Source organism: Diplotaxodon limnothrissa, linkage group LG2 (genome assembly GCF_057381915.1).
Source record: "Diplotaxodon limnothrissa isolate DT_005_m linkage group LG2, D_limnothrissa_male_GT1.1, whole genome shotgun sequence".
Classification (NCBI taxonomy): Eukaryota; Metazoa; Chordata; class Actinopteri; order Cichliformes; family Cichlidae; genus Diplotaxodon; species Diplotaxodon limnothrissa.
Window position 1 is genome coordinate 24,246,473 of NC_140597.1, and position 27,124 is coordinate 24,273,596.

Below are 27,124 nucleotides of genomic sequence, written 5' to 3' on the forward strand. Positions count from 1 at the left end.
ATTAAATAAAGGAAGTGCCGGGGCGGGAAGGTGGAGGGGGCAGTTCTTATATGCAGAAGTGAAACCAGACTGGAGATCTTTATAACCGCACTTACAGTCACGCAGTGCCATTAGTGCATGCAAGTGACCGAAGAAGCAAAAGAGGCAGAGGAAAAAGAAGGCCAGTTACTAGGCGGGCATGTTGGCTGAAGGTTTTCTCAGACTGCTGGTGTACAGGGAGGAGAGAAAGTTTGCCTCCAATTCCAAGCAAAGGAGATTGCAGACAAGTGGTCATTGTGCTGATCCATCCAACTGTGCTCGCTCTGACTCGAGCTCTGCAGTCCCAGGGGTGCATTCAGCAGAAGCAGGTAAAAAAAAGAAGCCTTTTTTGCGATTACAAACAACAAAACATGTTGGAACAACTGTCCCATATTAGTGTGACAGACAGTTATTCTGCAGTGGGGTTTATGCAGTAACTTTGTATCCTGCTGCAGTCTAGTTCCCTCTAACTAACAAGCTTCCTCTTTTTGTTAAATGCAAACTTACCAACACACACACATCAACAGTCACTGGTTTAAAATGGTTGGTGGTGCAGTTGATAGAACTAACGCCTCACAACAAAAAGCTTTTTCTCTTAATTCAGTTAAGTTTTGGTTCATTTCCAGGCAGAGTTTGCTCATTCTGGTTATTTATTTATAGTTTGAACATGTTTAGTTTTAGGTTAGTTTGTGTTAGTTTTAGTCTTCGTGAATTCTTATTGTATGGAGGGCAGATGTCAGAGGTTAGATTTAGGAAAAGCAGTACAGAAACTACACGAAAAACACAGAACCTTCTGAAAGCAGTGAACTCACAGTCTTGTAAAAACCCAAAATGTTTCCGTCAAAGAATCGTCAGGCAAGTTTTGATCAAATTTTAGCAAACTAACAAACTATGAATATATTCTCTATACTTTTTGTTTTATTTTATTTTAGTTATTTTTCTTCACAAAATCACTTCATTTCGAGTTTTTTTTTGTTCAAAGGTGTGATTTTTATTCTCTTTTTATTTAACTATTATAACCTTTTTTTGAACGTAATAGAATAAAGTGTTGTACAGGTGACAGTGGATTTATGATATTTTAAAGGTAAAAACTTGTTGAATCTAAAACTAATAATACCCATATTGAAAAAATTGTAAGCAAGCATGTAACCAGTTTCTCTTCTGTAATCAGGGATCATAGAGGAAGATCTAAACTCCAGCCAACCCCAGATTCTCAAAGTGGTGCCTCAGAGACCTGTAGCCCTCTCAATCCCTACTGACCTGTACCCCCTTTACATAGAAGACTGTAGCTTGCTGGAACAGTATCCAGACCTGCAGGTGGCTGACTCAGGCCGCATCACACACAATCTACTGAGAACTGCTGTCAGCCAGCATGATTTCTGCATCCAGTCTCCCATCTCTCAAGTTTGTCCAAGCACAGCCCAGCAAGAGCCACAGAATTCAGTACCATCCATACCAGACCAGGGTTATCTAGCAATGGGGGACAGTGTGAACATCAGCCTGGATCTGCCTGGATCGGGGCTAGAGCCCATGTCTAACTCGGTGCTGAACGGGCTGCTGGAGAAACAGCTGGAGGAGGTGTACATGCAGCATCTAACTGAGAACTTAGCTCGGTGCAACTCCCACCTGGGGAACAGCCTCCTGCACGGCCTGGTGCCCCCGCCGCAGCCTAGCAGCCAGTCAGAGGGGCCAGACTCATTACTGGGATGCATGGAAGAAAGCACAGAAGACAGCAGCAGTAAAATTAGTTATCTGAACACCCATAACTTAGTGCCCTGCTCCTCCAACTTCAGCTCCCCAGTGTTGAGGATTTCAGAGGCGGAAAATCCTCATCCGCAATGATCCTGCAAAAGCTTTAAATATTGTGACCTAGACGACTTTGCTTCAGTGCTTCACACCCAAGTTTACACACACACAATTGTATCCACTATATCAGTGCTATTTTTATACAAAGCCTTGCTCTCTTGCTTAAGATGCCTGAAACTTAGTTGCTTTCATATGCCATCTTCTGTTAGATTTGAGTATTACACAACCGGGGAGCTACTTGTTATACATTCAAATGGATTTTACTGACTTATAGTTGGGAATGTGTTAAGTGTTTGATTTATAATAAAGCAAGATATAACAAAGTATCAGCTTGTGGTTGTTTACAACTGCGTTTTATTAATCTGTTGCTTTTTACCAACACCTGTAAAGCCATCTTGTACCCATCTACTTACTTAGACAGCAGAAGGCTGGATATTGACATTTATGTGCGCTATGAAAAAATATGGTGTGCAAAGGTTTTTGCTACCAAATAACTGATTCAAGTGTGATTACAAAAAGCCTTCGGACTGCCTGATATCTAATAGAGGTCAGGAGAAAAAGGTGATAATGCTGGCATGTTAGCAACAGAGATTAAACACAACCCCACCGACAAGGCCCCCCTTTAACACAAGCACAAACTTTACATGTTATCGACCAGTTCTATGCAAACGTGTCTGATTAGGTTTCCATGATGATTTCCACGGGTGTATACACATCACCTAGTTTGATCTCCGCTGGCAGATAAAGGAATAGGAGAAAGCAGGTTCTTCCTGTAGTCCTGAGAAAGATGTTACCTTGTTAAGTTTAGAGAATAGGCTTTAGTACAGCTGTTTCCACCATGATTATTATTAGTAGTGGTTAGGTTTTTGTTTAAAGGGACCCGAAGATCACTCTAGCTTTGGCATCAACTGTCAGAGCAGCAGTCTCAAGAAATATGATTGATCTGGCTGCTAAGAGAAAACACAAATCGTCCTCACAAGTAGGCATCCTGCAGTGAGGTTAATGGTAATTCATTAACATGCACCAACATAATCTTTGGAAGCCTAAGGCATGCTATTCATCTGTGAAAAGAGATGGAAAACAGAGATTTAACTGAGGTTATCCTGTAATTAATAGATTAGAATTGGCAGTGTGATCAGGCTTTGTTATATGTAGCCTCTGTGTGGAGATTATGGCAGGTAAATCCAAGGTAATTTAGAGGAGCTAATCTAAAAATTGAATACAAAGACAAAGAACAGGGGTAAATTAGATTTAACTTGTGGGAGATGTATTAGTCCCAAACCGAGTGAACAGAGGAAATTAAGTTATTATGTTTCATCTGATATAAGCTTGAAGTCTATTGAGATGGATTCAAATACCTCATGTTTGTTGTTAAATGTGTTCATCTGAACCCAGTCTAACTTAACACTTGTTTCAACCAAGTCAAACTATCAGTCCGTGGGTTTTTTTGGTCAGTTTGCTCTGAGCTACAGTCTTTGTATTTTACTATCTGTCCATTACCAGCAAATTTATAATCATTTTCATCAATTCATTTTTAAGAGTTTTACTTCATCATGAATTCATTTTTATTTAAACCACTTCTCAATGACTTTCAGATTATGCTTAGCATTACCTTTAGCTAAGCGTAGCTAAAGGTAATGCTATGTCAATGATGGTTAAATGTTTTGGATATTCTTGTAGCTAACTTGTTATTATCATCATTATTTTTTAGCTAACTATGAAACAATTCTACCACTACTTTTTTCTGCTATGCTATTTAACGTCAGTTTAGTGTTTCACAATATGTTAATCCAGCCCGTTAGCTAACAGTTTCAGCTGTTTTTAGCTATACGTTTAGCTAGCTATTTCAAGTATTTATTATTCACTCTGGCCCAGTATTCATGCTATTCTAATCATTTTTGCCCTCTCTTTGTCTATTTGAAGTCCTTATTCATAACTCACGCCTGTTCAGGATCACACAATTTATTTACTAAAATATTTTTTAATTTTTCTGATTAGCAAAGCTAATATTGCCACATACCAACTACTACAGAGGTATCCCTGAGCAGTGTAGGCTACCTCATGTTTTGAATCACTTCCCCACTTCACATTGATAACATTATACCTTATTAGGGGCCCTATCCAGTGTAATTACACAAGTGTTTTCAGCTGGTTGATTAGACCTCAGTAAAGGCAGAAGCAAGCAGGAGTTATATAAGGTCCTGTGGTAGAAAGTGGAAGCTATTCAACTTTAACAGGTTCCGGCATCATCAAAAGGATGTGGTGTACTGGTATCCATGATGCATGCTGTTTACAGGGATTACAGGACATTAATTCATGCTTTAGCAAAATCAAGTGATATGAAAACCCATGACTGAAAATAGATTTTTTTTAAAACATAAAACTAAATTATCTGCAACTTAATAACTGAATTAAAATGGCATACCTGATTTAGGCTCGCACACAGGCAACATTAGAAATTTAGATTCAAGTCAGTTCAGAGCAGTTGTCTGACCTGAAACAGGACGGACGGCAGGCAGGAGGCTCTCAGTCAAGTCTGATACACAAGACAGTTTCCACCGTTTATAGGTGTGTACACCTACATTACACAACATTCATGGCTTTACATGTCCTATAATTAAATTGAGTTCTAAGCAAATAAAATTAATGAAGTGATTAAATTAATTAAGAATTAGTAGCTTTATTCTTATGAATTTGCAATACAAAACTACATAGTGAAAACACTCAGATGAGAGGGCATCTCTACTTATAGCACAGGTGTATGTGTAAGGTGTGATGAACAGTGACTCTGTGTCATTAAATGTTCTTGTGAACAAGTAACTTGGTATTTAAGTTACTACTGTTAAAGTAAAAGATGAATGAAAAGGGATTTAGGGAAAAAAAAGTAAACCTTGTTAGAAAGATCCGAATTTATAATGTTTGTTTGTGCTGATATTCCCAATCATGTATTATAGAATTTACACTGAACAAAAATATAAACGCAACACTTTTGTTTTTGCTCCCATTCCCCATGGGATGGACGTAGAGACCTAAAATTCATTCCAGATACACAATATAACCATCCCTCCCAAACAGTGGTCACAAATCAGTCCAAATGTGTGGTAGTGGGCACATCTGCTATATTGAGATAATCCATCCCACCTCACAGGTGTGCCACATCAGGATGCTGATCTGACATCATGAGTAGTGCACAGGTGTACCTCAGACTGCCCACAACAAAAGGCCACCCTGGAATGTGCAGTTTTTTGCGCTATTGGGGGTCTGGGGACCCAGAACCGGTCAGTATCTGGTGTGACCACCATTTGCCTCATGCAGTGCAACACATCGTCGCATGGAGTCTATCAGATTGTCAATTGTGGCCTGTGGAATGTTGGTCCACTCCACTTCAATGGCTGTGCGAGGTTGTTGGATATTCGTGGGAACTGGTACACGCTGTCGTATACGCCGGTCAAGCACATCCCGAACATGCTCAATGGGTGACATGTCCGGTGAGTATGCTGGCCATGCAAGAACTGGGACATTCTCAGCTGCCATCTGCCCTGAACAATGTGAACCATGATTCATCCGTGAAGCGCACACCTCTCCAACGTGCCAGACGCCATCGAATGTGAGCATTTGCCCACACAAGTCTGTTACGGCAACGAGCTGGAGTCAGGTCAAGACCCCGATGAGGACGACGGGCATGCAGTTGAGCGTCCCTGAGACGGTTTCTGACAGTTTGTGCAGAAATTGTTTGGTTGTGCAAACCAATTGTTCCAGCAGCTGTCTGGGTGGCTGGTCTCAGACGATCTTGGAGGTGAACCTGCTGGATGTGGAGGTCCTGGGCTGGTGTGGTTACACGAGGTCTGCGGTTGTGAGGCCGGTTGGATGTGCTGCCATATTCTCTGAAATGCCTGTGGAGACGGCTTATGGTTGAGAAATGAACATTCAATGCACGGGCGACAGATCTGGTTGACATTCCTGCTGTCAGCATGCCAATTGCACGCTCCCTCATTGCTTGTGGCATCTGTGGCATTTTGCTGTGAGACAAAACTGCACATTCCAGGGTGGCCTTTTGTTGTGGGCAGTCTGAGGTACACCTGTGCACTACTCATGATGTCAGATCAACATCCTGATGTGGCACACCTGTGAGGTGGGATGGATTATCTCAATATAGCAGATGTGCCCACTACCACACATTTGGACTGATTTGTGACCACTGTTTGGGAGGGATGGTTATATTGTGTATCTGGAATGAATTTTAGGTCTCTACGTCCATCCCATGGGGAATGGGAGCAAAAACAAAAGTGTTGCGTTTATATTTTTGTTCAGTGTACATTCATTTTTATACATTAATGGCAAGTTAGTTGATTATATATTACTTACATCCAACCACTCCAGGATCAAAGAATATTTCTGAGGGTGGCGTGAGTTGGAGTTGTACTGAAAGTCTAAGGTGAACAAGGGGAACAGGAATAACTGCACAGTCCACGGATGTGAGATTGGGCGGAGCAACGCCTGTCTGTCAGCAATCCATGCGATGGAGGGTGTGTTTACTGATATTACCTCCTCTGTCTGTATCAGTGGCTGAATCGTGTAAAATGATTAAACGCTGTGCAGCATGTAGATGATGGACTGTGTGTAAACTGCAGAGGGTCAAGATGTTTCATCTCTGGTCTGACGTGGACTGACATGTCTTCCCATCACCTTCCTCACACGCGATTTGAAGTCCGCCAGGTTGATAGTCAGTAAGTTTGGACTTTGTCAACTTCTCCAGTAGAGGAATCAAACAGGATGTTTTTTCCATTTCAATGGTATCTTCTCCTGCTTCAGACTCGGGTTGTAAATATGACTTAGAGTCACAAACGGACTTGCTGCTTCTTAGTTTCTCCAGCTGTTTTCTAACATGGCCAGAAGTTGCAGTCAGGCATTGTGTGTTAATCAGAGGTGGAGAGGTCTGATCCTCAGTGAGTTCACTTGTAGGGAAGAAGGGACGAAGGGCAAAATCACTGAGGTAGTGAGGGTGTGTAAAAAAACCAAAACAACTCTTAGCTTTTAAATGTTCTCTTGGACTGGAGAAGAACAACTAACAACTTTCCAGAAGCACAAACAGATTTTAAAGCAACAGAAAAAAAAAAATCACATGCCATCTGCCTAACATTTTGGAAAAGGGAACAAGTCACACAAGCAACATATTTTTAACTTTTTGTTTGTTTTCTGTGTAAATGACCTGTACAACTAAACTCACTAAACCAATTATTTTTGTGCACTTATACAGTGGAAGGCTTATTCTGACACAGATCCTTGTGTTTGCAGTGGAACTGACGGACTGCACGCATATTGGCATAAAATATGTAAAGACGATAAACCGAATTTAATAAGAAGCCAGTGGGAGGAAGAGATACTGTCTTGGCTGATAATTAAAGCCTTTTTCTCACCACTAGGCAACATATTTGTAACTGTAATTCAAACTATTTCAATAATCACAACATGCCGCATCAACAATAAGTTGCTTGTTTGAAATGAAAGATTGCAAATCAAATAAGCCACAGCAGAACACAAATTCCACCAAATGAAGCACTGCTACCACAGCATGAGAACAAACACTGAAAATGAGTCCATTATCGGAGAAGCCCTTTCTCTGCTAGGTAAACAAAATATATTAACAATTATTGCAATCTATCTAAGCTTTGTGCACAACAAACCATCAGTGCTAATACCCTGGCTGAATCTTGTGCATGTGTACTTGCATTACTTATGCCGTGGGGACACAAATGTGTGTACACAGGCACATATTGTGGACTTATAGCAATTCCCTGTAATGGAAATAATCATATTTTGGGTTTTGTTTTGGCTTCCAGTTAGGGTTCATTTTCAGGAAATGGATGTAATGTTCTTTGAGTTGCTGATGAGACCGTCTGTGTGTGTGACACACCCCTTGAGCTCTGTGCTGCTGGTATCATTGCTAGCTCAGGGATTCCTGTGCACATTAGTGGCTGCATGAGTCCCAGTCAGGTTGTTTTGTGTGTCTCGCCCCCACCCCCCATCTCCATAGTCCCACTCCTATTCTCTGCCTCTCTCTGCTGTTGTCCCAGCATGGCTGCAGGATGACTGCTCTGTGGACTCTCTCTCTGCTGCTCTCTGCCAGTCTGCTGGGCTGTCTGGCTGTGACCTCTCCCGATGGGAGCCCTCTGCCCCACAATCTGCCTCCCTCGCTGGGCACCAACAGTAGCGATGGCAGCCTGTCTGTGGATCTACCCATGGCTCTGAGGGTGTTCAGCATGGACTATCACCACGTACAGGCTCCCTTTGAGATCGTGCTGTGGATCATGCTGGCCTCACTGGCCAAGCTGGGTAAGCCTCAGTTGTGCTCACACTCATCCACGAGAAGCCAGATTCTTTCATATATAATATAATGTATATAATATCTATTATTTTTCTACATTTCTAGTTATTTCCAGGATTTTTTAAAACTCACACCAAACCTCAAGTTAACAATCTGTTCTATCAATGAAAGAGTTTATCTGAGTACAATGGTAGTAGTCCTCCCTCGGTATAGCTACAGAGCGATTTAGTCAGAACTCCACAAAGTTCGGATCCTGCTGATTTCCTTTTACTCCCTCTCCGTTTCTCATTCCCTCAGGTTTTCACTGGTCAGGTCGAGTCCCTGCAGTTGTCCCCGAAAGCTGCGTCCTCATCATGGTGGGCCTCCTGGTTGGAGGTGTGATCTATGGGGTGCGCCACTCTGCTCCACCGACTCTCAGCGCCGATGCTTTCTTCCTCTTTCTGCTGCCACCCATCGTGTTAGATGCGGGATACTTCCTGCCAGGCAGGCTGTTCTTTGAAAACCTTGGTACAATCCTCTGGTTGGTAGCTTTAAAATGTTTGATTTTTGTGTGTGTGCGTGTGTGTGGAGGCATTCGTATGCAGATTGCGTTGAACAGAATGAAAGTACGCCATTTCCACATAAAATATGAGTAGAAAGAGTTTGATTTAAAAGTCAGAATTAGACTCTTTATTTTGGTTTTACCCTTTAAAGCCTTCTTCTACCTCTACGTCTGAATCATCAGTGTAAATTACACAATATAAAATAAAAATTCAAAAGAATAAATTGCAAAAAAAAAAGAAGTCATGATGCACCAAATATGATACAAATTGAAATTCACAAACAGAAATCTATATTTTATTTATTTATTGTTTAAATTTCTTCAAATGATTTAATGAATGCTCTACTTTCAAAAACAATTGAATTTTGTGGCAATTATTTCATGGTTCAGGCTCAGGGTTGAAATTTGAAACATCCAAATGATAATTATTTGATCTCCTGCTTAATTCATCATTTTGATCGTGTACCAAGAATTGGACAGTTTTAATGGAGAGAACCAAGATATAAACATCCCTGCATGTCACTGAGTGAAATGAGTATTTGGTTTCCTACAGCCCAGCCAGATTTCTGCCTCCCACAGAGTCACAGGATTGTTTGACTGGAATGGGTTAAAGCCGCGGTCCCCAACCCCCGGGGCATGGACCGGTATCGGTCCATGAGCCGTTTGGTACCGGGCTGCAAGAGTTGAAGCTTGGGTGTGAAATTTATGGTTTTCAGGGTTTTTATTGGTTTTTATTGTTATTTTTTTAAAATCGTTTTTATTGTTAACTTGGTTTCCCTGGTTCTTTTCCCGTGGTTATGGATAGATCTTCTTTTTTTTTGGGTACCGGTACTGGTTTTATTTGGTTGTATTTATCTGCAACAAAAATAGAGACTCTTCAATTCTTTGAAAGTGAGTGAACTTACAAATTCAGCAGGAGACCTAATAATCATTTTACCCCTCTGTGTCATGTATGGCTGTGTGGCAGACAGATGAAACAAAGGGAGTGAACTAAAGGAGGCAGTTTCATGTGCTGTAACACGGTGCTTGAAATAAAATACAAAAACAATAACAAATAGAAACTAATAAAAGATAAACTAGAAACTAACGAGAGGATGGGCAACAATTGTAAACACAGCTGGAACCTATACAGACTAATAGGACAGGGGAAGTAAAACTGAACATACTGTACAAGGATGAGAGACTGTCAAAATAAAACAGGAAGTACAATAAAAACAGAGAAGAAGACTAACACACACTGGAGACATGACTGACAGGGGAACACAAAACACAGAGACAAGACATGAAGACAACGTGAAGACAAGGCTGAATGAACACAGAAGAAGACGAGACACTGAGGGAGGAAGAACTCTAAGATTACTAAGAACTGACCATGAACTTAGGAATCACATTGAATATTCAAAATAAACATGACGCACTGCATATGTTACCACATTTGTCACATTTTGAGCTTATTTTTGTGGACCTGAGTGGCTAAACTCAGATATTCATCGAGCATTTGTTAAAGGTACCTGGAGCAGGTGTCTTAAAGCTGGTTTCTTGTGCATGTGCAGGTATGCAGTGCTGGGGACCTTGTGGAACGTCCTGGGCATCGGCCTGTCTCTGTACGGTGTTTGCCTGCTGGCTCAGAGCTCACTAGGAGATGTCTCTCTGCTCCACTGCCTGCTGTTTGGCTCCCTGATCGCTGCTGTAGACCCAGTGGCGGTGCTTTCTGTTTTCCAAGAGATGCAAGTTAACGAACAGCTGCATATCCTGGTGTTCGGAGAGTCACTGCTCAATGACGCTGTCACTGTGGTGAGGAGAGAAGCGGTGCGTGTTTCAGGTACCTAAATGAAACACTTGATACTCATAAACGTTTCTTCCTCTCAGGTGCTCTACAAGCTTTTTGAGTCCTTCCTCCGTCTGCCATCAGTGTCAGGGCTGGATGTTTTGCTGGGGGGCTGCAGGGTGGTGGTGGTCGGAATCGGGGGCTTGTGTGTAGGTCTCTTCTTCGGCCTGCTGGCAGCCCTCACCTCACGTTTTACCTCCAGGGCCCAAGTCATCGCCCCGCTCTTTGTCTTCCTCTATTCCTATTTGTCTTACCTTACCTCAGAGATGCTTCACCTCTCTGGGATCATGGCGTGAGTGCTGCTCAGAATCATCTGAATCCCAAAGACCACAAATTGTACACATTAGTATAAACATTAGTTAACTTTGCTTCCCCTTTCCCTGCCCTGCAGCATAGTGACCTGTGCTGCTACAATGAAACAGTACGTGGAAGCAAATGTGTCGGAGCGCAGCAACACCAGCATCCAGTACTTTCTGAAGATGTGGAGTAGCGTGAGCGAGACCTTAATCTTCACCTTCCTGGGAGTGTCCACCATACAGGACATCCACATGTGGAGCTGGCCGTTTGTGTGCTCTACACTGCTGCTCTGTCTCATCTGGAGGGCCACGGGTATAAGTCTTCCCCGCACTTTAAAACAAGTTATATCACAAGATCAGCAAAGTGGATATCTAAACTCTTTCTCACTTCTTAAAAGGCGTGCTTTTGCTGACCGCGTTTGTGAACAAGCTCCGGAGGAACGCCGTGACCTTCCGAGACCAGTTCATCATCGCCTACGGTGGCCTGAGAGGGGCAATCTGTTTTTCCCTGGTCTTCCTGATTGATGACTTCCCAAAGAAACGACTCTTCATCACCACTACCATCGTGGTCATTCTCTTTACTGTCTTTGTACAGGTGGGGCAAACATGTTCGTGAATTGTAAGGAAAAAAGTTTGTCATAGTTTGAAGGTGGATTTTATTTTCTGAGTCTGGTTTGCAGGGGATGACCATCAAGCCTCTGGTGGAGCTACTGTATGTGAAGAGGAAGAAGAGAGCTCTGCCTACTCTCAGCGAGGAGATCCACAGCAGGGTGAGAGATCACAGGAATCACAGCTAAGTGTGGATTTGTGATAGGGCTGTAGATAACTCTGGACACTACTGATTTTTAGATATCAGTAAATTAGCAAAGACTGTCAAGGATTATGATCTCAGAAGAGCAAGGCTTACTAACCAAAAGGAAACAAGGTGAGTTCGGTTTTTTCCTATGCAAAGCATACAATGTTTGAAGGATGCACTGAAGTGGATGGTGCACAGAGAGCAGCCTGTTTCATGAATTTCTTTCAATACTTCCAAAGGATATCATTTTTTGGAAGTTATCTGCAAATAATCCTGTTTGTTGTTAGCTCATAGATCACCTGGTGGCAGGTATAGAGGATGTGGTTGGCTACTGGGGGCAGCACTACTGGAAAGACAAGTTAGTTTTCCGTGTTTAACTGTTACTTTGCCTTCTGCTTGTGTTTTATCATAAAGCGTTTGTTGTGCATATAAAAAGATAAAATATGAAATGACCAGCAGGTGGCAGCAAACACTATGCACATTTTCTACAAGTCACAGTATTGCCATCTGTGTGCTTGTGTGTGTGTGTGTGAGGTTTGAGCAGTTCAACAAGAAGTACCTTCGCCGTTTCCTCATCCGTAACGACCGCCAGGCTAGCTCCAGCATCCTCAGAGTTTACCAGGAGCTGGAGAGACGGGAGCAGAGGGGAGTCGAGGAGGAGGCCCCGCCGATGTAAGAAAATGGTTTTTGGACTGTGTCAGTGTTTGTCCTTAAAGTTCCCAGAATAACGGAAGAAAGGTTCATGACCATAATCAGGGTTTTCTAAAAACCTAGAGTGGATCCTCGCTCCCAAGGGCGACCTCTGCTACCGGAGGAGATGGAAAGCATCAGGCGCATCCTCTCAAGAAACCTCCAAAACTTCAACAACAAGGTAAAGTTTCTATGCCACTGTTAGCTATTTCCTAGTTCCAGCTACTATAACTTAGAAATTGCACAATGTGTATAATTCAGCTCCACACTTCTGGGCTCATGCATGTGTCCTCACTCCAGCAGACACCAGCCTACAGCAGACACACCCTGCACCAGGACACATCGGTGGACAGAACAAGGAAGCCCCTTTACAGACACCAAAGTCTGGGAGAAAGATACTCATACAACACAATCACACACTTTCAGGTGCATGCAAACTACCTGCATTTCCTCATGTTCGAGTTTTATTGAACAGAATTAAAAAGACTGAATGGTTAGGAGAGTAAGTTCACAGGGTTGCAGGGGTGTCGAACTCCAGGCCTCAAGGGCCGGTGTCCTGCAGGTTTTAGATCTCACCCTGGATCAACACACCTGAATTAAATGATTAGATCCTTACCAGGTTTCTGGAAAACTTCAAGACTTATTGAGGAGGTACTTTAGCCATTTGAATGAGCTGTGTTGGATCAAGGACACATCGCCCTCGAGGCCTGGAGTTCGACACCTGTGGCTTGGTGGATTCATGTTGAAATACTGCATCCAAGTTTAGGAATCTGTTTAAACTCTACGTGAATGATGGAGTGTCGGTATCAGAGTAGAGAACATCCTCCATGGTGCTGTACTGTGTATTTCTACTTTTGCAGGGGGAGGATGGTGGGCTAAGTGAGCCACAGAGAGTGAGAACTGGACTTAGCAGATCTCACACAGGTAAAGACGCAGCCAGATGCACAGCCATGTGAAACAGAAAGTCTTGACAGGACTCTATGCAGTCCTATAAAAAAACAGCCAAGTCCTCTGCATGATTCAGCAGCTTGTAGGACCAACTTACGTAACAATAACTTGAATCATTAATTCTCTGTATGACCTTATCAGTCTCTCACATCATTGTCAATACATTTTTCCTGCTCTTCTTTACATCATTGCTTCAGTTCATTGCGGTTTTGCAGGTTCTCTGAATGTCCCACCACAGTTTTTAATGAAGCTGATGTCTGGACTTTGGCTCAGCCATGGTAACACCTCGATGTTTGGGATCATTACCATGCCAAATAACCTACTCTCAGCCAAACTTTAGCTCTCAGATAGCATTATATTTGACTCTAGATGACTTTGGTGCACTGAGTTAAACTCAATAACTGCAAGATGGTGAGACAGCTCAAATTCGGTCTTGTTGGTCTGTCCAAATGACATTGTTTCAGAAGTTGTTTGTTCAGATGCAGCTTTTCAAAACTAAACCATGCTGCCATGGTCGTTTTTTCTCCTGGCACTTTAAAACAAGCCATAACTTATCTCGCCAACCATTCTGTCATGAAGTTTAACATTTAACATGCTAACTGAGGCCTGTGGAGTCGGACATGCAGCTCTTTGGTTTTTTGCAGTTTCTCCAGGCTGCTACTTTCCAGGCTACATGACCAAAATTATGAATTAAGGCTGCTACTTTCCCCTCATATGGAACCAATAAGGGTGCACTTTGTTTTTTTTATGTGATCGCATAGAGTCCGACAACCACTTTCTTTTTCAAATGTCTGTTTATCAAACTTATGTTGAACAAATGGAAAGCTTTACTTTTAAAGGCTTTTTGCTTTTCTTGCTAGTTAGTACGTAAGATTAAAACTCAGTCATCCTGTCTACTTCTGCAAAATTGTGTTTTAATTCATGCAGTTTTTTAACTGTGTGTTTGCTGTCTCTCAAACTTTCTGCTCTAACTTAAAGAAAAGAAAGGGGAAAAAAAAAAAAAAAACAGCTTATTAGTATTTCTCTCCCTCCTGATCTTTGACCAGAAGCTTTTTTGACTTTGTGACTCTTGAGCTCACTTCACCCTCTTCCCTCTTGGCAGTGTGCTCCATAAGCCCACGATCCACTCTCCTGGACTCCTCAGACTCAGCTGGCCCGGCTCAGACTAGATCAATGGATCCAAAAGCTGCTAGAGAAAACCTAGTCTCTCCAAAACATCAAGAAACCGTGGAGAGAGCCGCCAGGAAACACCTCAGCTTTGTTTTGGAGAATGAGAAGCAGCAATGAATGCAGACTGTGAGACACGGGGAGGGAGGGAGAAAAACATATGAAAGCAAAGAACTCAGCGTGTTCCATCATTTGAAGTGATAAGTACCTCGTATTCCTTTAAGCACAGAGTTGTGAGGTGCAAAGCAGAACTAGTAGAAGTCTTCAGCAATTTCATGGATGCATCCCAAGTAAATTCCTCATAAAATGAATTTAATGGTTTTATTTATTTATTTGCTGGCTACAATAAAGCTTTTCTCAGCTCTATGTTTCACCTCTTGAACAACTCTTGCATCTCCAGCCTAATTCATTTTCAAAGCACCATTCCCAGAGTAACACCAACATTACAAATACCTCGCAGTCATAAATGCTGATACCTGCTGCCCACACCGTCCTCACGCCAATCTTTCCTCTCCTTGTTTCCTTTACAAATGCACAGCAAAATACATACACTGGTAATCTGACGAGGACAGGCTTACTGCGTCCTAAAATAACTCCTGTCCCCCCACCTCCCTCTGTTTGACCTGCTCGGTTACTGTAGCATTTTTTTCCTCACAGCTCCCAGCATGCCAGGGAGTGGCTGAGAGAGGCTGGTCATGTTCTTTAGGATTGGGACTGGGCAGACAGCCTTCAGAGTGGACACAAGTAAGGAGTCACTGACCTGAAGACTAAAAGCTAAGAGGAATCATACTTTAAAGCGGGGTAAAGGCCGGAGTTATGAGGGTGGGAGCTGCAGCCCTGTCTGGGGGGATTTTTGGGGTAATAGGGACTCTGTGTTTCTTCCTGGCATTTGGTACTGACTACTGGCTGGTCGCAAGCGACAACTGCGGACCATATAGATGGCAAACACAAACGACACCGATGGGGGACAAAGATGCCAACAGGACTGAGGTAGGACAGATAGAAGTGCGATTCCTAACATACTGTAAGCAATCACTGATCACTTCCATCAAAACACATCAATTCAATAACAGCAACCGAAAATATTATTTTTAACTGGTCACACGTGAAAACCACAAAAAGAATAAACGGGGAAACCCGATCAGGTGCTGTGGACTCGCTGCTGTGCCACTATAAGATATTTAAAGATGTCCTGAAGCAATTTACAACCTTGTTTCCAAAGAAGCTGGGAGGCTGTGCAAAACACATTTATAATCACAGAACATATGAGTTTTAATTAAAACTAGAACAAGGAAAACAGCAAATGTTGAAGCAGAGGGATTTTGTTTTTAAAAGAAAAAAATATAAGTTTAGATTTTGATGCTACCGGCATGTTTCATAAAAGCTGGGTCAGATGCTTTGCTGCAATATCGAATTCTTGAAACGTGGCAGTAGCGTTATTCTTTCTTGTAAGGATTCCAGCTGCCCAGCAGTTTGAACCTATCTTGCTCCAAATGTTTTGACTGGGCAACAGCTCCACCCATACTGGAATACATGCAGAACGTTGTTTGCTGATATCTTGTTGAAATAAGCAAGACCTTCCCTGAAACAAGACACTGCAATGCAGCATATTTTGCTCCAGAACCTGAATCCACTGGTCAGCATTACCGGTTACCTGAGTAATGCTCACTAATGGCTCAGGGGGTTGGGAAGCGCATCTGTAACTGAAAGGTTGCCGGTTCGATCTCCGGGCTCTCTGTCCTGCTCGTTATGTCCTTGGGCAAGACACTTTACCGTACTGGTGTTGGCCAGAGGGGCCGATGGCGCGATATGGCAGCCTCGCTTCTGTCAGTCTGTCCCAGGGCAGCTGTGGCTACAACTGTAGCTGCCTCCACCAGTGTGTGAATGAATAGTGGAATTGTAAAGCGCTTTGGGTGCCTTGAAAAGTGCTATATAAATTAGAGATGGACCGATCCGATATTACGTATCGGTATCGGTCCGATACTGACCTAAATTACTGGATCGGATATCGGAGAAAAATAAAAAATGTAATCCGATCCATTAAATATCACGAAAGCACCTCACAAAACTTGCAACACGCCGTAACTCACCTCAGAATGTATGCATCACGTGATAGAGCAGCTGTGGCATGCGGACCGGTCTGGATAGCATGTGGAGCTTCGCTAGCAACCTGGCATTTCATCTCCGACAAAGTTATCCCCGAGAGAAGTAAAGCAAGTGTGTAAGTCCATCTCTGAATGTTTGTAAAGCATTCCCACGTTAAGCTTAACAAGCGACTGCCTCTCGCTCTCCGGCTGCTACTTCAATCGTGAAACTGCTTAAATCAGCTGATCGGCTTTTCTGTCACGAGTCTGTCTCTCGTTTGTTTTTGGTCCACTTTGCGCCAGAAAGAGCAAACCAGCGGCTGAACAACAGCAGCACGTTTAAGCTTGATAAGCTGTTGTTAGAATTTATTTAATATTACTTTCTACACCAGGATCTTTTTCTACGTAGCTGACGGCTGGTAACTGTGCAGGGGCGGATCTAGCAAAGTTTAGCCAGGGGGGCCGATAGGGCATTAACTGGGAAAAGGGGGCACAAAGACATACTTTTCTTTCTTATTCTCATTTAAAATGTCTAGCTTTTAATAAATAATTATCTGACACCCAAAGTTTTAATTTGATGTAAAATGAATAGAAGTCAATTACTGTATATAGTGACTATTAAGTCTAATATATATACCCTAGTAAGCTATAGTACTTTTTACTTTGGGAAGGTACCATCTGTGCAGTCTGCAATTTTGTTGAAGAAAGATGTTGAATCTATTTAATATTTCTTGAAAAATAATTGATTTCTGTGCATTTTTTTTCACACTGCATCAAATTAAGGTTGATTACGTCGATTAAGCATCATGAGGTGGAGCGTGAGGGGTGGTTCCCTATTTTTTATTTATTTAATTTTGTTGTTGCTGGGAGTTGGAACCCTATTAGTTAGGTTGCTTAATATTTACACTAAGTACTCTTTAAAATACCAGAATAGGGAGGATGGTGTAGGTCTAAGTTTATTAGATTGATCAGTATTGCTGAACTATGAAATATTTTTTTTGTATACAGGTATAACAGAATAGCTTTAGTGTAGTTGTTGTTTTAAACTTGAGTATGAACTTGCAGACTTGCAAAATGCAGCAAGATATTTTAAAAAACAGTTTTGTTGATTAAAAAACACTATATCGGATTCATATCGGTATCGGCAGATATCCAAATTTATGATATCGGTATCGGTATCGGACATAAAAAAGTGGTATCGTGCCATCTCTAATATAAATACAATCCATTATTAATCTACTTCCATACCAACACAGGTACTGACTTTTAACCGTGTCAGGGCAGAGGACTCTTAACCTCTTTGGCCTGCAAGAGAAAGCAGTCAGGCTACAGTTCTCCACTTTGCCTCTTAGATAAGTTCAACTGGAGTGTTTTTAAAAAATATGTTTTTGTCTCTTTAATGGCATAGCAAAGGTCTTGCATTTGTGAATCCAGTAAAAGTTGCTGACTGACAATCATTATCAGAAGTCTTCCTGATTTGGAAACCACTGCATTTTTTTTTTTTTTTGACCGATTACACTCTGACCAAACGTGTGGGAGGCCAGGGATGTCTAAACTCATTTTACATAGTGGTTAGTACAGCCCAGTTTGATCTTAAATAGACTGGACCAGTAAAACTCCCCTTTCTGTCAGTGTAAAGACTTTGATCCAAACATTAAATCCATGAGAAGAACAAGAAGTGCAGTTTAAACAGCACGCCTCAGTCTTTCCACATGATAAATTCGCAAAAGTACAGAAAAAGTTCAGCTTGCTCATTCCCTGCACTGTCCTCACTGGTACTTTACGAGTTGTTGGAGGTCTTCATCAGAAAAGCTGTAAAACGTATGAAAATACAGTTAAAGGTTCAAAATCAGTGGGCCTGATTGGAGCTGTTGCCGGGTTGATTCTGGCCCCCGGACCTTATGTTTGGCCTTCCTGTTGTAGGTGACTGCACTTCTGTAAAGTGTGCAGGAGAGGAGTTAGAAGAGACATGTGGACTTGTAGTTTGTATTTAGTGGCCTTTATGATCTTTTTTTTTTTTTTTTTTTTTGGCCTGTCCCGTTTGGCTCTTTTGCCATCAGAATTGTTGTCTAAAGGCAAAGAAAGATGCCCAACGGATTTACTTTACCAAACTGACCATCCCAGCCTTGCCGTAATGGTCCATTTGATTCACCTTTTATTGTTTATTTTATTTTCACTTACTGAATACGGGACAGACTTGACTGGGGGAAAGAAGGGGAGAAAGAAAGAGGGAAAGAGAAACAGCTGAGAAGAGGGACGGGGGAGAAGGGCAAAAGACAAAAACCAACAGAACGGGCAGAGAAAAAAAAATGCATATATCAATCACCTGGATCACCTGCTGAGAAAGAAAAAAGAAAGCAAGCAGAAGAGAACAAGAGTAATAGAATAAACAGCATCACAATGATATATGGGAATATGACAGTAAATACTAAATGTTAAACATTATTGTGCAGCACATAAGATCAACAGAACACAGTGTGCTTTGAGGTAGGAGCCAAAAAGGGTGTAGTTTGTGGGTGTGATCACCCGTGTGTACACCTGTGAGCATGGACGCGCTTGTTTTTTGTTTTTTAAAAGGTTCCTTCATGTAATAATCTGCTAGAGGGTGTGGGGGGGCCACAGCCCCGTCCTCCAGGGCGTGAAGCAGGTGTGGAGGAGATCAAAACTCCAGACATCCAGAGGCCCCCAGAACACAAGAGACCAAGGAAGACCAACAGAGGGGCAGCTGCGCCACTGTCCCGGAAAGAGCTGAGGAGAGTCCCAGATGAGGGCTCACTCAGCAGCCGCGGAGCAGAAGCCAGGGGGAGTTGCAGTGACGCGCCCGTGAGCTCCGCCGGCAGCCAGCTGCGCCTGAGTGACCGAGCCCCAGGCCGAGAGGCCGGGGGCACCCCACCTCCGAAGTGGCCCGAGCGAGCCCCAGGCTCCAGGCCCCGATAAGCGGCCGCCAAGGAGTGAGCCGGTGTGTACCTGGACGCCCATCCCCGGACACAAAGAACCACCAACGCACCGATGTCTGAGGGGGTCCGCCACTGGCAGGGGAAGTGGTGGTAGGGGGAGATAGGCCTCCAAACCTTGGAGGGCCTGAGATGTCCCCAGAGAGGTGGCGCCTGACACCCAACCTGACATATAGACACAGACATACAGGCACACACAGATACAAACATCCATTCCCACCCTCATGCTCTCATATGCACTTACTCCACACTCAACCAACGTGGAGACAGACATAAAGAGACGTTGTACACACGATCACACTCCCCAAGCGTACTCTACAAACCGGGTCTAGGTGCCCCCGCCCCTGGAGGGGGGAACTGCACCCAGACCCAGGTGGTGTTTCCCTTTTCCCTGCGGTGGGGGGAGGCAGACCGCCCCGACTCCGCAGCAGCAGGAAGGCTCCACACTCCAGACCGCAGTCGGACGGCCAACTCCTCCTCCTAGTCCTAGCCCCCCTGCTCCAGCAGGTCGCAGAGAACGGGGGTGAGAGAAGACTCCAAACCTCCCTCCACCCGCTCATTGTAATGTTGATGCATGTGTGTTCTAAGGTGCATTTAAAACCCAGGAGGGCTTGGAGCTACCTGCCAGAGAGCAGCAGGTAAGCGCATGGTCCCTCCTGCTAGCCCTCAATGTCTACGTGTATTTAAAATTGAGAGGTGGGCAACGATGCCAGGGGTGGGGTGTACACCCTGATGGTACTTTGGACTCCGTGTATCGTGCCCACCCCCAAGATCCTATATGTATGTGTAATGAGAGTGTGAGTAATGTGAATGTCTAAGTTGTGGGATAAAATTGAGGCAGAGGCATCCAGAAGGGGACAGAGGGGGGGTAGCCTCCTCTGCACCCTGGTGACATACCCCTACTCCAAGGCCCTGCATGTGTGGGTGGTTGTGGTGGAGCGGGAAGAGGGAGGCAGCTGGAGATGGGGAGGGAAGGAAGGGAGGGGCAAGTGACCCCTCCCTGGGGCCAGCTCCCCCGCTGACCCCAGTAGGCACCCCCATACTCCGCGACCCGCCAGGGAAAGGGGGCCCAGGCCCATCCAGACCGGGCCCAGTGCAGCAGCGCCGCCCGGCCCCACAGAGCCCGGGACAGTCCACCCAACCCCACCACAGAGAAAACTGCACCCACCCCACCATCCACTCATCTTCCAGACTACATAAGACAATAAACACCCAGGCTGAGATCTTCCTCCACCTCTCCTGTATCTCCCCCTCCTGCAGAGGGAGCTCCTGAGGAGAGGAAAGCTCCTGCAAGATGTGACAATCTCCCCCACCAGTTGAAGAGCCCCCCAGGTGGCTCGACGCACCGGCGGCACCCTGCTCCAGGGCTGGGCCCCCATGCACCCACCCGCCCACAACCCCGGCAACACACCAACCAGGACCCAAGCCCCCGAGGCCCAGTCCGGGTCCCAGCCCAGAGACGGAGCGTTTATGATCTTACCACAATACCTCCAAATGCACCTTTCATCAAACCCTCCCTGCTCATTACACACCTACATTCTGACTTCACATCCAGAGTTTGTGACACAGCATCCCATCATACACACTACAGTAGCATCTTTGTGAAGACGAGCATGGCTCTGGTTAAAATATGAACATGCTGATATTAAGCAAATAAGCAGCCGAGGTATTATTTCATGAATAGGAGACAAAAACAGGGATTATATAGAGTATGTCAGAGTAATCCACCCAGATGTTGAGATCTTTCAGTCTGGACCACAGCTGTGGACCACCCAGTCATCACACACTGACATCCTTGATAACCTTTTGCTGCTATCAGCATGCTGCTGAAAATTTGAGTGTATTTCATAAATTTTATATTTTTGGTCCATCACTTCGACTGCCAGCTGTAAAATAAAAGCGGTTCGGGGTAAGGTTTGACAAAACTGTGGCACCTTGATATGACTGTTTTTACACGGCGAGTAGGACTCTCACTGACGAGCCGGCTGAGCTTCATGTGTAAAATCAGTGGAGTGGCCCTTTAATTTTCCAGTTTATTCTCCCATGAAGCACTTGTGTGAAAGTTCAAAGAGTGCAACGTAAGGGATATATTTATAAAAGCTAATCCCCCAGTGAATTCCTCCGTAACATCACAGAAACAAAGTCTTTCATTTTCAATAAAACAGGATGATTAAAGTTGTTGTGTTATTCGGCGCCATCAATCATATTTCTGACAAGCGAGCAGAGAATATAAGTTCCCCCTCGAAAACCTCACAGACCAGCAGGCCATAATCAGAACCACGTTTGATGCCGTGGCTCCAGTGAAGTAGGGAATCACACAGAGCCGCGAGCGCAGACGTGTTGACAGCGCTGACAGAAAATGGGATTCATCCATCTTTAGGTATTCGAGCATCTATCTGTGTGATGTCAGTCTGTCTTCCATTTCTTTTTCTTAGACGCTGTTGGTGGAAGAAGCGAGTACCTCCCCTCCTTCCCTCACGCTGCACCACGAGGGCTTTTTCTGGCGCTGTGCGTTTCAGGTGGAGCCCACGACGCACGCAGTGCTGGCCACTCTCTTCAGTACGTAGGCGAAACTTTCCTCTAGTTAAGCTGAGCAAAGGTTTTCTTGGGAGTTGTCCAATGTGGTTGCGTGTCCCTTGCTCAACACTGCGGTCTCCTTGACATGCTACAAGTGCAGAAAAGAAAAATGCCCATATATGACAGTAAATGTAAAGGATTGCTAAAATATGTTGTTTATGGGGTGTTTTGGGGCTTTTTGTTTTCCCCCGACTGCATTTTGCATTTGTGTCTTTTTTATTTTCTGCTGCACTTAATGTTTCATCACTGAATTGAAAAAGAAATCCAGAACAACCATTGAGCATATTGTTATTCAAGTGGCCCGATAGCTGAGTGTGCTTCTGCCACTCATTCAGACACTGCTTTTAGAAAATCTAGTCAATGATGGGAAATAAAAGGCAACAATAAAGTCAGTACTGAATTATGTGTAAGCCTTAATATGTCTGCTGTTTATTGTGGTTATAGACCTTTGCCCATTATTTTGAGTGATTATTTTTGTAAACCTTTCTCATTTTTTTAACTATAGCAAACCAGCCAGAGTCTAAGGTTTGCATCCATGGTTACCTCTTCCCGCTACCGGTTGCAGTTGGACAAGTCCCTCATCCAAATTATGACCCCACAGCAGGTAATTCACAGTCTCAAATATATGCTGCATGGACACACGTCTTTCTGTTTCCTGTTGTTCAGTAGTGAGGTCAAATCTATGCAAGACATTTTATGAACAACAAAATATGTACAAATAATCGTGGATAGATTATTTGACGCCAGCTGGGTGAGAGGCAGAGGTTTGGAGAAGACTGATATGAGGATGCCGGATACACCAAGTGCCTATCTGGGAAACGGAGAGAAAGACGGGGAGGGTGGGACCTAAAATTGAGAACAGACAGGTGTTTGGAGCAGGTACAGGTTTTTAGAAGAGGAGTGCTTAAGGTGTAGTCTCACTCCTAAACTTCAGGTAAAATTATCTTTGATACAAATCTTTGATACATGATTGAGAAATATTTTTTACTCTTGAATAAAAATATGGGTATTTCCCAAATGCTGTTTAACAGAGCGATAACTTGTTTTTAGCACAGCTTGTCCGAACATCCTTGTTTTATTTTGGATGCTTACATTATTTTTGCTTTGCACACAGAAACAAAATTATTTCACAAAAACTACCAGGTTCCAAATAATTACCTCCTCGATGCTAACAGTCAGTCGTTTACTCTTTTTGCTGGATAACAGCCTGCAGTCGTTTGTTGTAGTTTTCAACATGTCTCACATGCTCTCCAGATTTGATGGTCTTCCAGCAGGGACCCTGGTTTTCAGTTCATCCCACAGTGATTTTCAAGTCAGGGCTTTGCATTTTTTTGAACTGGCCAGTCAGTAACATTTACTTTGGTGTTCTGGAGGTAGTTGTTCCCCAGGAGCGACATATTTTGGGTTGTTGTTGTGTTTAAAGATAAAGAGACGACCCAGACTCAGGTTTGTTTTTGAATGCTTTTAAAATCTTCACATAAACTTCATGATTCCTTCCACCTTGATGAGATTCCCAGTTCCAGACCCACTGAAGCATCCACCCATCATGATCCTCCCACCACCGTGTTTCACTGTGGGGACGCTGTCCTTTGAGATGTAGAACTCTCACTACTTTCTCCAAACATCAGCAAAGTGTCTGTGGACAAAGAGCTCTAGTTTTATCTCCTCTTCTCGCTCTTCTAGTGTGCATTATCTGTCTCTAGGGTGTCCTTAGCACACCGCAGTCTGGCTTGAAGGCGTGTCTTCTGCAGAAGTGAAGTTTTTCCTGGTCTCCAATCTCGCATCATTCCTGTGCAGGGCTCTAGTGATTGTCTCATTTGAGACTACAATTCCCAACTTGGCTAAATCATTCATGGGTGTCTTCGCAGTTATTCTGGGCTCTCTAGAAACATCTCTCACTAGTTTTCTTTCCAGAATCTTTGAAATCTTTCACTTCCTACCACTGCCAGGCGTGTTCTGTACTCTGTGGGTTTCTTGGAATTTATTGAGGATACTCCTCACTCCTGTTCTTGACACTTGTATAACAAATTCCTTCGATCCGTTAAAAGAAGCAACGCTTAATAATTTTGGCCTCATCTGTAGGTCCCCACATATATAGCAGTAGTAAATCCCATCTTTGCTACAGCAGTAAAGATTTAGCAGAGAAATACTTAATCTGGTATTTATTATTCAGTCAAAAAGTGCTCATATTACAGCCTAAATGTATCAGGACCATATCGAAGTTATTAAAGGACCAGCCTGAAGGAACAGTCTATTTTGGGAAATACTTTTTTGTGCTTTCTTGCTAAGCGTTTTATGGGAAGATGGGAAACACTCTTCTATTTGTGTGTTAAATAGGACAGCATTTAACCACATCTACAGATGGCTGGTTGTTTCCAATCTTCTTGCAAAAGATCAGAACCAGCGTTGCCTTCCTGTGACTGAAACCAAACAAAATGAACATGTAATGACTGATGTGGAAGAGCAGTTTTCTTGCTTTCTTTTTCTCAGAGCCAGAGTAACTGGATGCTGACTTTAGCTTCTTACATGTAAATGATCCGTTCTTATATGACATCCTTTTAACCTTGGCAGCTCTACAAAGCACTTTGCAATGTGTTTCCTATTCTTCCATTCACACACATACACAAAATTCCTGGGTAGGAATGCAAGACTCGCCAGCCGACAGGAGCAACCTGGGCTTCAGCATCTTGTTTGCGGACCGGTCAGCAAATGAATCCAAGGGGCTGGGATTAAACTGAAAACCTGAGCAAAAACACCCTTTCTTTGCAGAACACTTATGGGATTCCACTGCTGTGCTTGTGTTTCTTGCAGTGTTTCGGGGCTTCTGGACCGTGCTGATAATCCTCGGACTCGTCTTAGCTCTGGCTGGAGGCTTCCTCTTGGTCTGTGGTGTTCCTTTCATCAGCTACAAACTCTACAAGTTGGGCGGGGCCTTCCTCTTAGCTGCTGGTAAAATATAGACTGCTGCCTGTGCATCTATGTGTGTGTAAGTCCTAACTGTAGCGTGAAATAAGAGACGAATGCACAGACGCACATTCATTCTGCAGCCTTTGCTGCTGTCAGCTGTTCATACCTGTCACATGATAAACACACACCCGGCACGCGGAGCAGCAGATGTCACTCTGCAGTGTTGTCACTATAACGACAGCAGTAAACACTGCCGCCGTGGTAACAGTAGAGATGAAGAGGAGCTGCGTTCCTCTGCAGCCACTCACAGCACTGACGGCCTCTGTGTCTGTCTCTCTAATACTGTCTCTCTCCGCAGCCTGCCTGTTCCTGTTCACGCTTCTGCTCTACGTCCTGTGGATGGAGGTGGTGGATGTGAAGAGCTACATCCTTCAGGAGAGAGGGGAAACATGTCCGAACGCTGAGGTTTCAGTCCTCTACGGCCTGTCATTCATGGTGGCGGCTGCCGGAGTGCCCCTGGAGCTCATCTCTGGTTTGGTCTTCTTGCTGGTAGGCCGTGCAATTCATGCCAGCAAGTGACCTGCCCGCCTGGATCACAGGGTGGAGAGGAGGGGAGCGGGTGGTGGTGGAGAGGCCTGACTTTTTTATGTCCTGCACTTGACTGGATTAGCGTGTTTTTGGGATGTAAATACAGGAAAGACTGCCGCTGCTTTGGGTCTCCTGGAAGTTTTCTGTCTGTCTCCCACTTTGCTTAATTTCTCCTCAAATGTCACTATTTACTTAAACATGTTATCGCTGCCATGTTTTACTATCGCCACAAATGATAAGCAGACGGTGAGAAGTGCACGGGTGAACCAGCTGTGTCCTGATTCTGGCGCGTGATCAAAGTGTGTTTAGCTGCAGCAGAGTGAGGTGGGAGGCAGGAATGGCTGGGTGGACTGGAGGCTTGGGGAGAGGGTGGGGGTGGAGCGGGAAAGAGGAAGATATTGGGGGGGAGAGACAGAAAGAGAGAGGGAGAATTGATGCATGGAGGGGGGCACAAGGGTGCTTTGAGAAATGAACAGCTGTTTGTGGGTTTGGTTGGTGTACAGCAGGCCAGCCACCTGCCTCCTTCACCCCAATCACATTTTACTCCTCATTCAATCCCCCCATGCTTTATTGTTTCTTTCTGGTTTTTTGTTCTTTTTTCCACCTTTTACAGAAACTTTAGATTTAGATTTCAAACCCAGAGTGCAGCTAAATCCAAAAATAATTCCCAAAATGAGCCGTGCCCTATAGGAATCTTTTCTTGTGTTATTCAAAAGGAGAAACGCTGACGTGTGATTGTATCACAAGTGCTACAATATTAGCTCGTCTTTCCTTTTCACTGCTCTGAATGGAAACAAGCGGCCGGACTCTCGATCACATATCAGCTTTCATCTGAGGAGCAAGAACGGCAGTGATAGTGGTGGGGTGTATGTCTGCTTCAAAGGACTCGACACACGTGTGTTCATGCACACGCAAACACACACACATACACGCTGTGATCAAACTGTCCACTGATTTCTGAAATACATGTGCACATAATATCTAAATATCGTTACTAGAGCTGCTTTATGCAAGACCGACTGTAACATCTTTGCAATGAAATTCTGTGTGTGGAATTATTTCTGCGCAGAAAATACAACAACATATATCAATAAAACTGACTCGACTTTGTGACATAACAAATGAACACTGGGTCCTTTGAGCAGGAAGTCTGAACAGCTGAGCACAGCTGGTTTCTGACAGGATTTCAACCACAGGGGGAAAAAAAGCACCACTTCTGATCTGAGGAAGCGTGATGACAGTCTGACAGATGAAAAACAAACAGAAGAAGTCAAAGCCTGTGGCATGCAGTCAGTGATTTGCTAGTGGCGCTACATGCGAGGCCGATGATGTGGTTGTCGCTACCATTGCTGGCCACTCAGACAGACTTGGACCAGCGGATGTCTCCAGTGACAGTTGAGCTTTAATGGCATGTTTTACATTAGCTTTGTTTTCTGTTAAGTGTACTATCACTGAAAATAATTTAATAGCAAGTAATAAGTGTCCTGTTTTCATTCCATTTAAGGAGCACTTAGCATTCCCTCTGAAAAGAAGGTCTTTGATTAGGCGATGGCTGTCAGGCTCGAGGACGTGAGGGTCCTGAAAGAGATGAGGCAACAC

The 27,124-nt window shown here is 43.8% G+C and overlaps 3 protein-coding genes across 4 annotated transcripts; all 3 read left to right on the forward strand.

The window, feature by feature from the left end:
* Nucleotides 1-155: 155 nt before the first annotated feature.
* LOC146638470 (uncharacterized) lies at nt 156-1,860 on the forward strand. The gene is made up of 2 exons (XM_085368740.1): nt 156-347; nt 1,190-1,860. The coding sequence occupies exons 1-2, from the start codon at nt 179-181 to the stop codon at nt 1,858-1,860; spliced, it is 840 nt and encodes a 279-aa protein (XP_085224866.1). The 5' UTR covers nt 156-178.
* Nucleotides 1,861-7,910: 6,050 nt separating this feature from the next.
* LOC146638471 (sodium/hydrogen exchanger 2-like) lies at nt 7,911-14,535 on the forward strand. 2 transcript variants are annotated; one of them, XM_085368741.1, is made up of 13 exons: nt 7,911-8,157; nt 8,447-8,669; nt 10,244-10,484; nt 10,560-10,810; nt 10,910-11,127; nt 11,213-11,409; nt 11,495-11,584; nt 11,898-11,968; nt 12,145-12,282; nt 12,385-12,481; nt 12,601-12,726; nt 13,161-13,224; nt 14,351-14,535. In XM_085368741.1, the coding sequence occupies exons 1-13, from the start codon at nt 7,911-7,913 to the stop codon at nt 14,533-14,535; spliced, it is 2,148 nt and encodes a 715-aa protein (XP_085224867.1). The 2 variants fall into 2 exon arrangements, with proteins under 2 accessions (XP_085224867.1, XP_085224868.1); XM_085368742.1 differs by having other exon boundaries at nt 13,167-13,224.
* Nucleotides 14,536-15,100: 565 nt separating this feature from the next.
* On the forward strand, nt 15,101-25,846 carry LOC146638472 (transmembrane protein 182-like). Its single transcript, XM_085368743.1, has 5 exons — nt 15,101-15,405; nt 21,889-22,012; nt 22,536-22,634; nt 24,842-24,979; nt 25,296-25,846. The coding sequence occupies exons 1-5, from the start codon at nt 15,232-15,234 to the stop codon at nt 25,514-25,516; spliced, it is 756 nt and encodes a 251-aa protein (XP_085224869.1). The 5' UTR covers nt 15,101-15,231; the 3' UTR covers nt 25,517-25,846.
* The last annotated feature ends 1,278 nt before the right edge of the window (nt 25,847-27,124 follow it).

Bases quoted from the DNA above. Each gene is read 5' to 3' on its own strand.
- LOC146638470 (XM_085368740.1), top strand. From the start codon at position 179: ATGTTGGCTGAAGGTTTTCTCAGACTGCTGGTGTACAGGGAGGAGAGA. The intron at 348-1,189 runs GTAAAAAAAAGA...TTCTGTAATCAG, and splicing joins GGTGCATTCAGCAGAAGCAG to GGATCATAGAGGAAGATCTA.
- LOC146638472 (XM_085368743.1), top strand. From the start codon at position 15,232: ATGAGGGTGGGAGCTGCAGCCCTGTCTGGGGGGATTTTTGGGGTAATA. The intron at 15,406-21,888 runs GTAGGACAGATA...TCTTTTTCTTAG, and splicing joins AAGATGCCAACAGGACTGAG to ACGCTGTTGGTGGAAGAAGC. The intron at 24,980-25,295 runs GTAAAATATAGA...CTCTCTCCGCAG, and splicing joins GGCCTTCCTCTTAGCTGCTG to CCTGCCTGTTCCTGTTCACG.
- LOC146638471 (XM_085368741.1), top strand. From the start codon at position 7,911: ATGACTGCTCTGTGGACTCTCTCTCTGCTGCTCTCTGCCAGTCTGCTG. The intron at 10,485-10,559 runs GTGAGGAGAGAA...TCTTCCTCTCAG, and splicing joins TCAATGACGCTGTCACTGTG to GTGCTCTACAAGCTTTTTGA. The intron at 10,811-10,909 runs GTGAGTGCTGCT...CCTGCCCTGCAG, and splicing joins CACCTCTCTGGGATCATGGC to CATAGTGACCTGTGCTGCTA.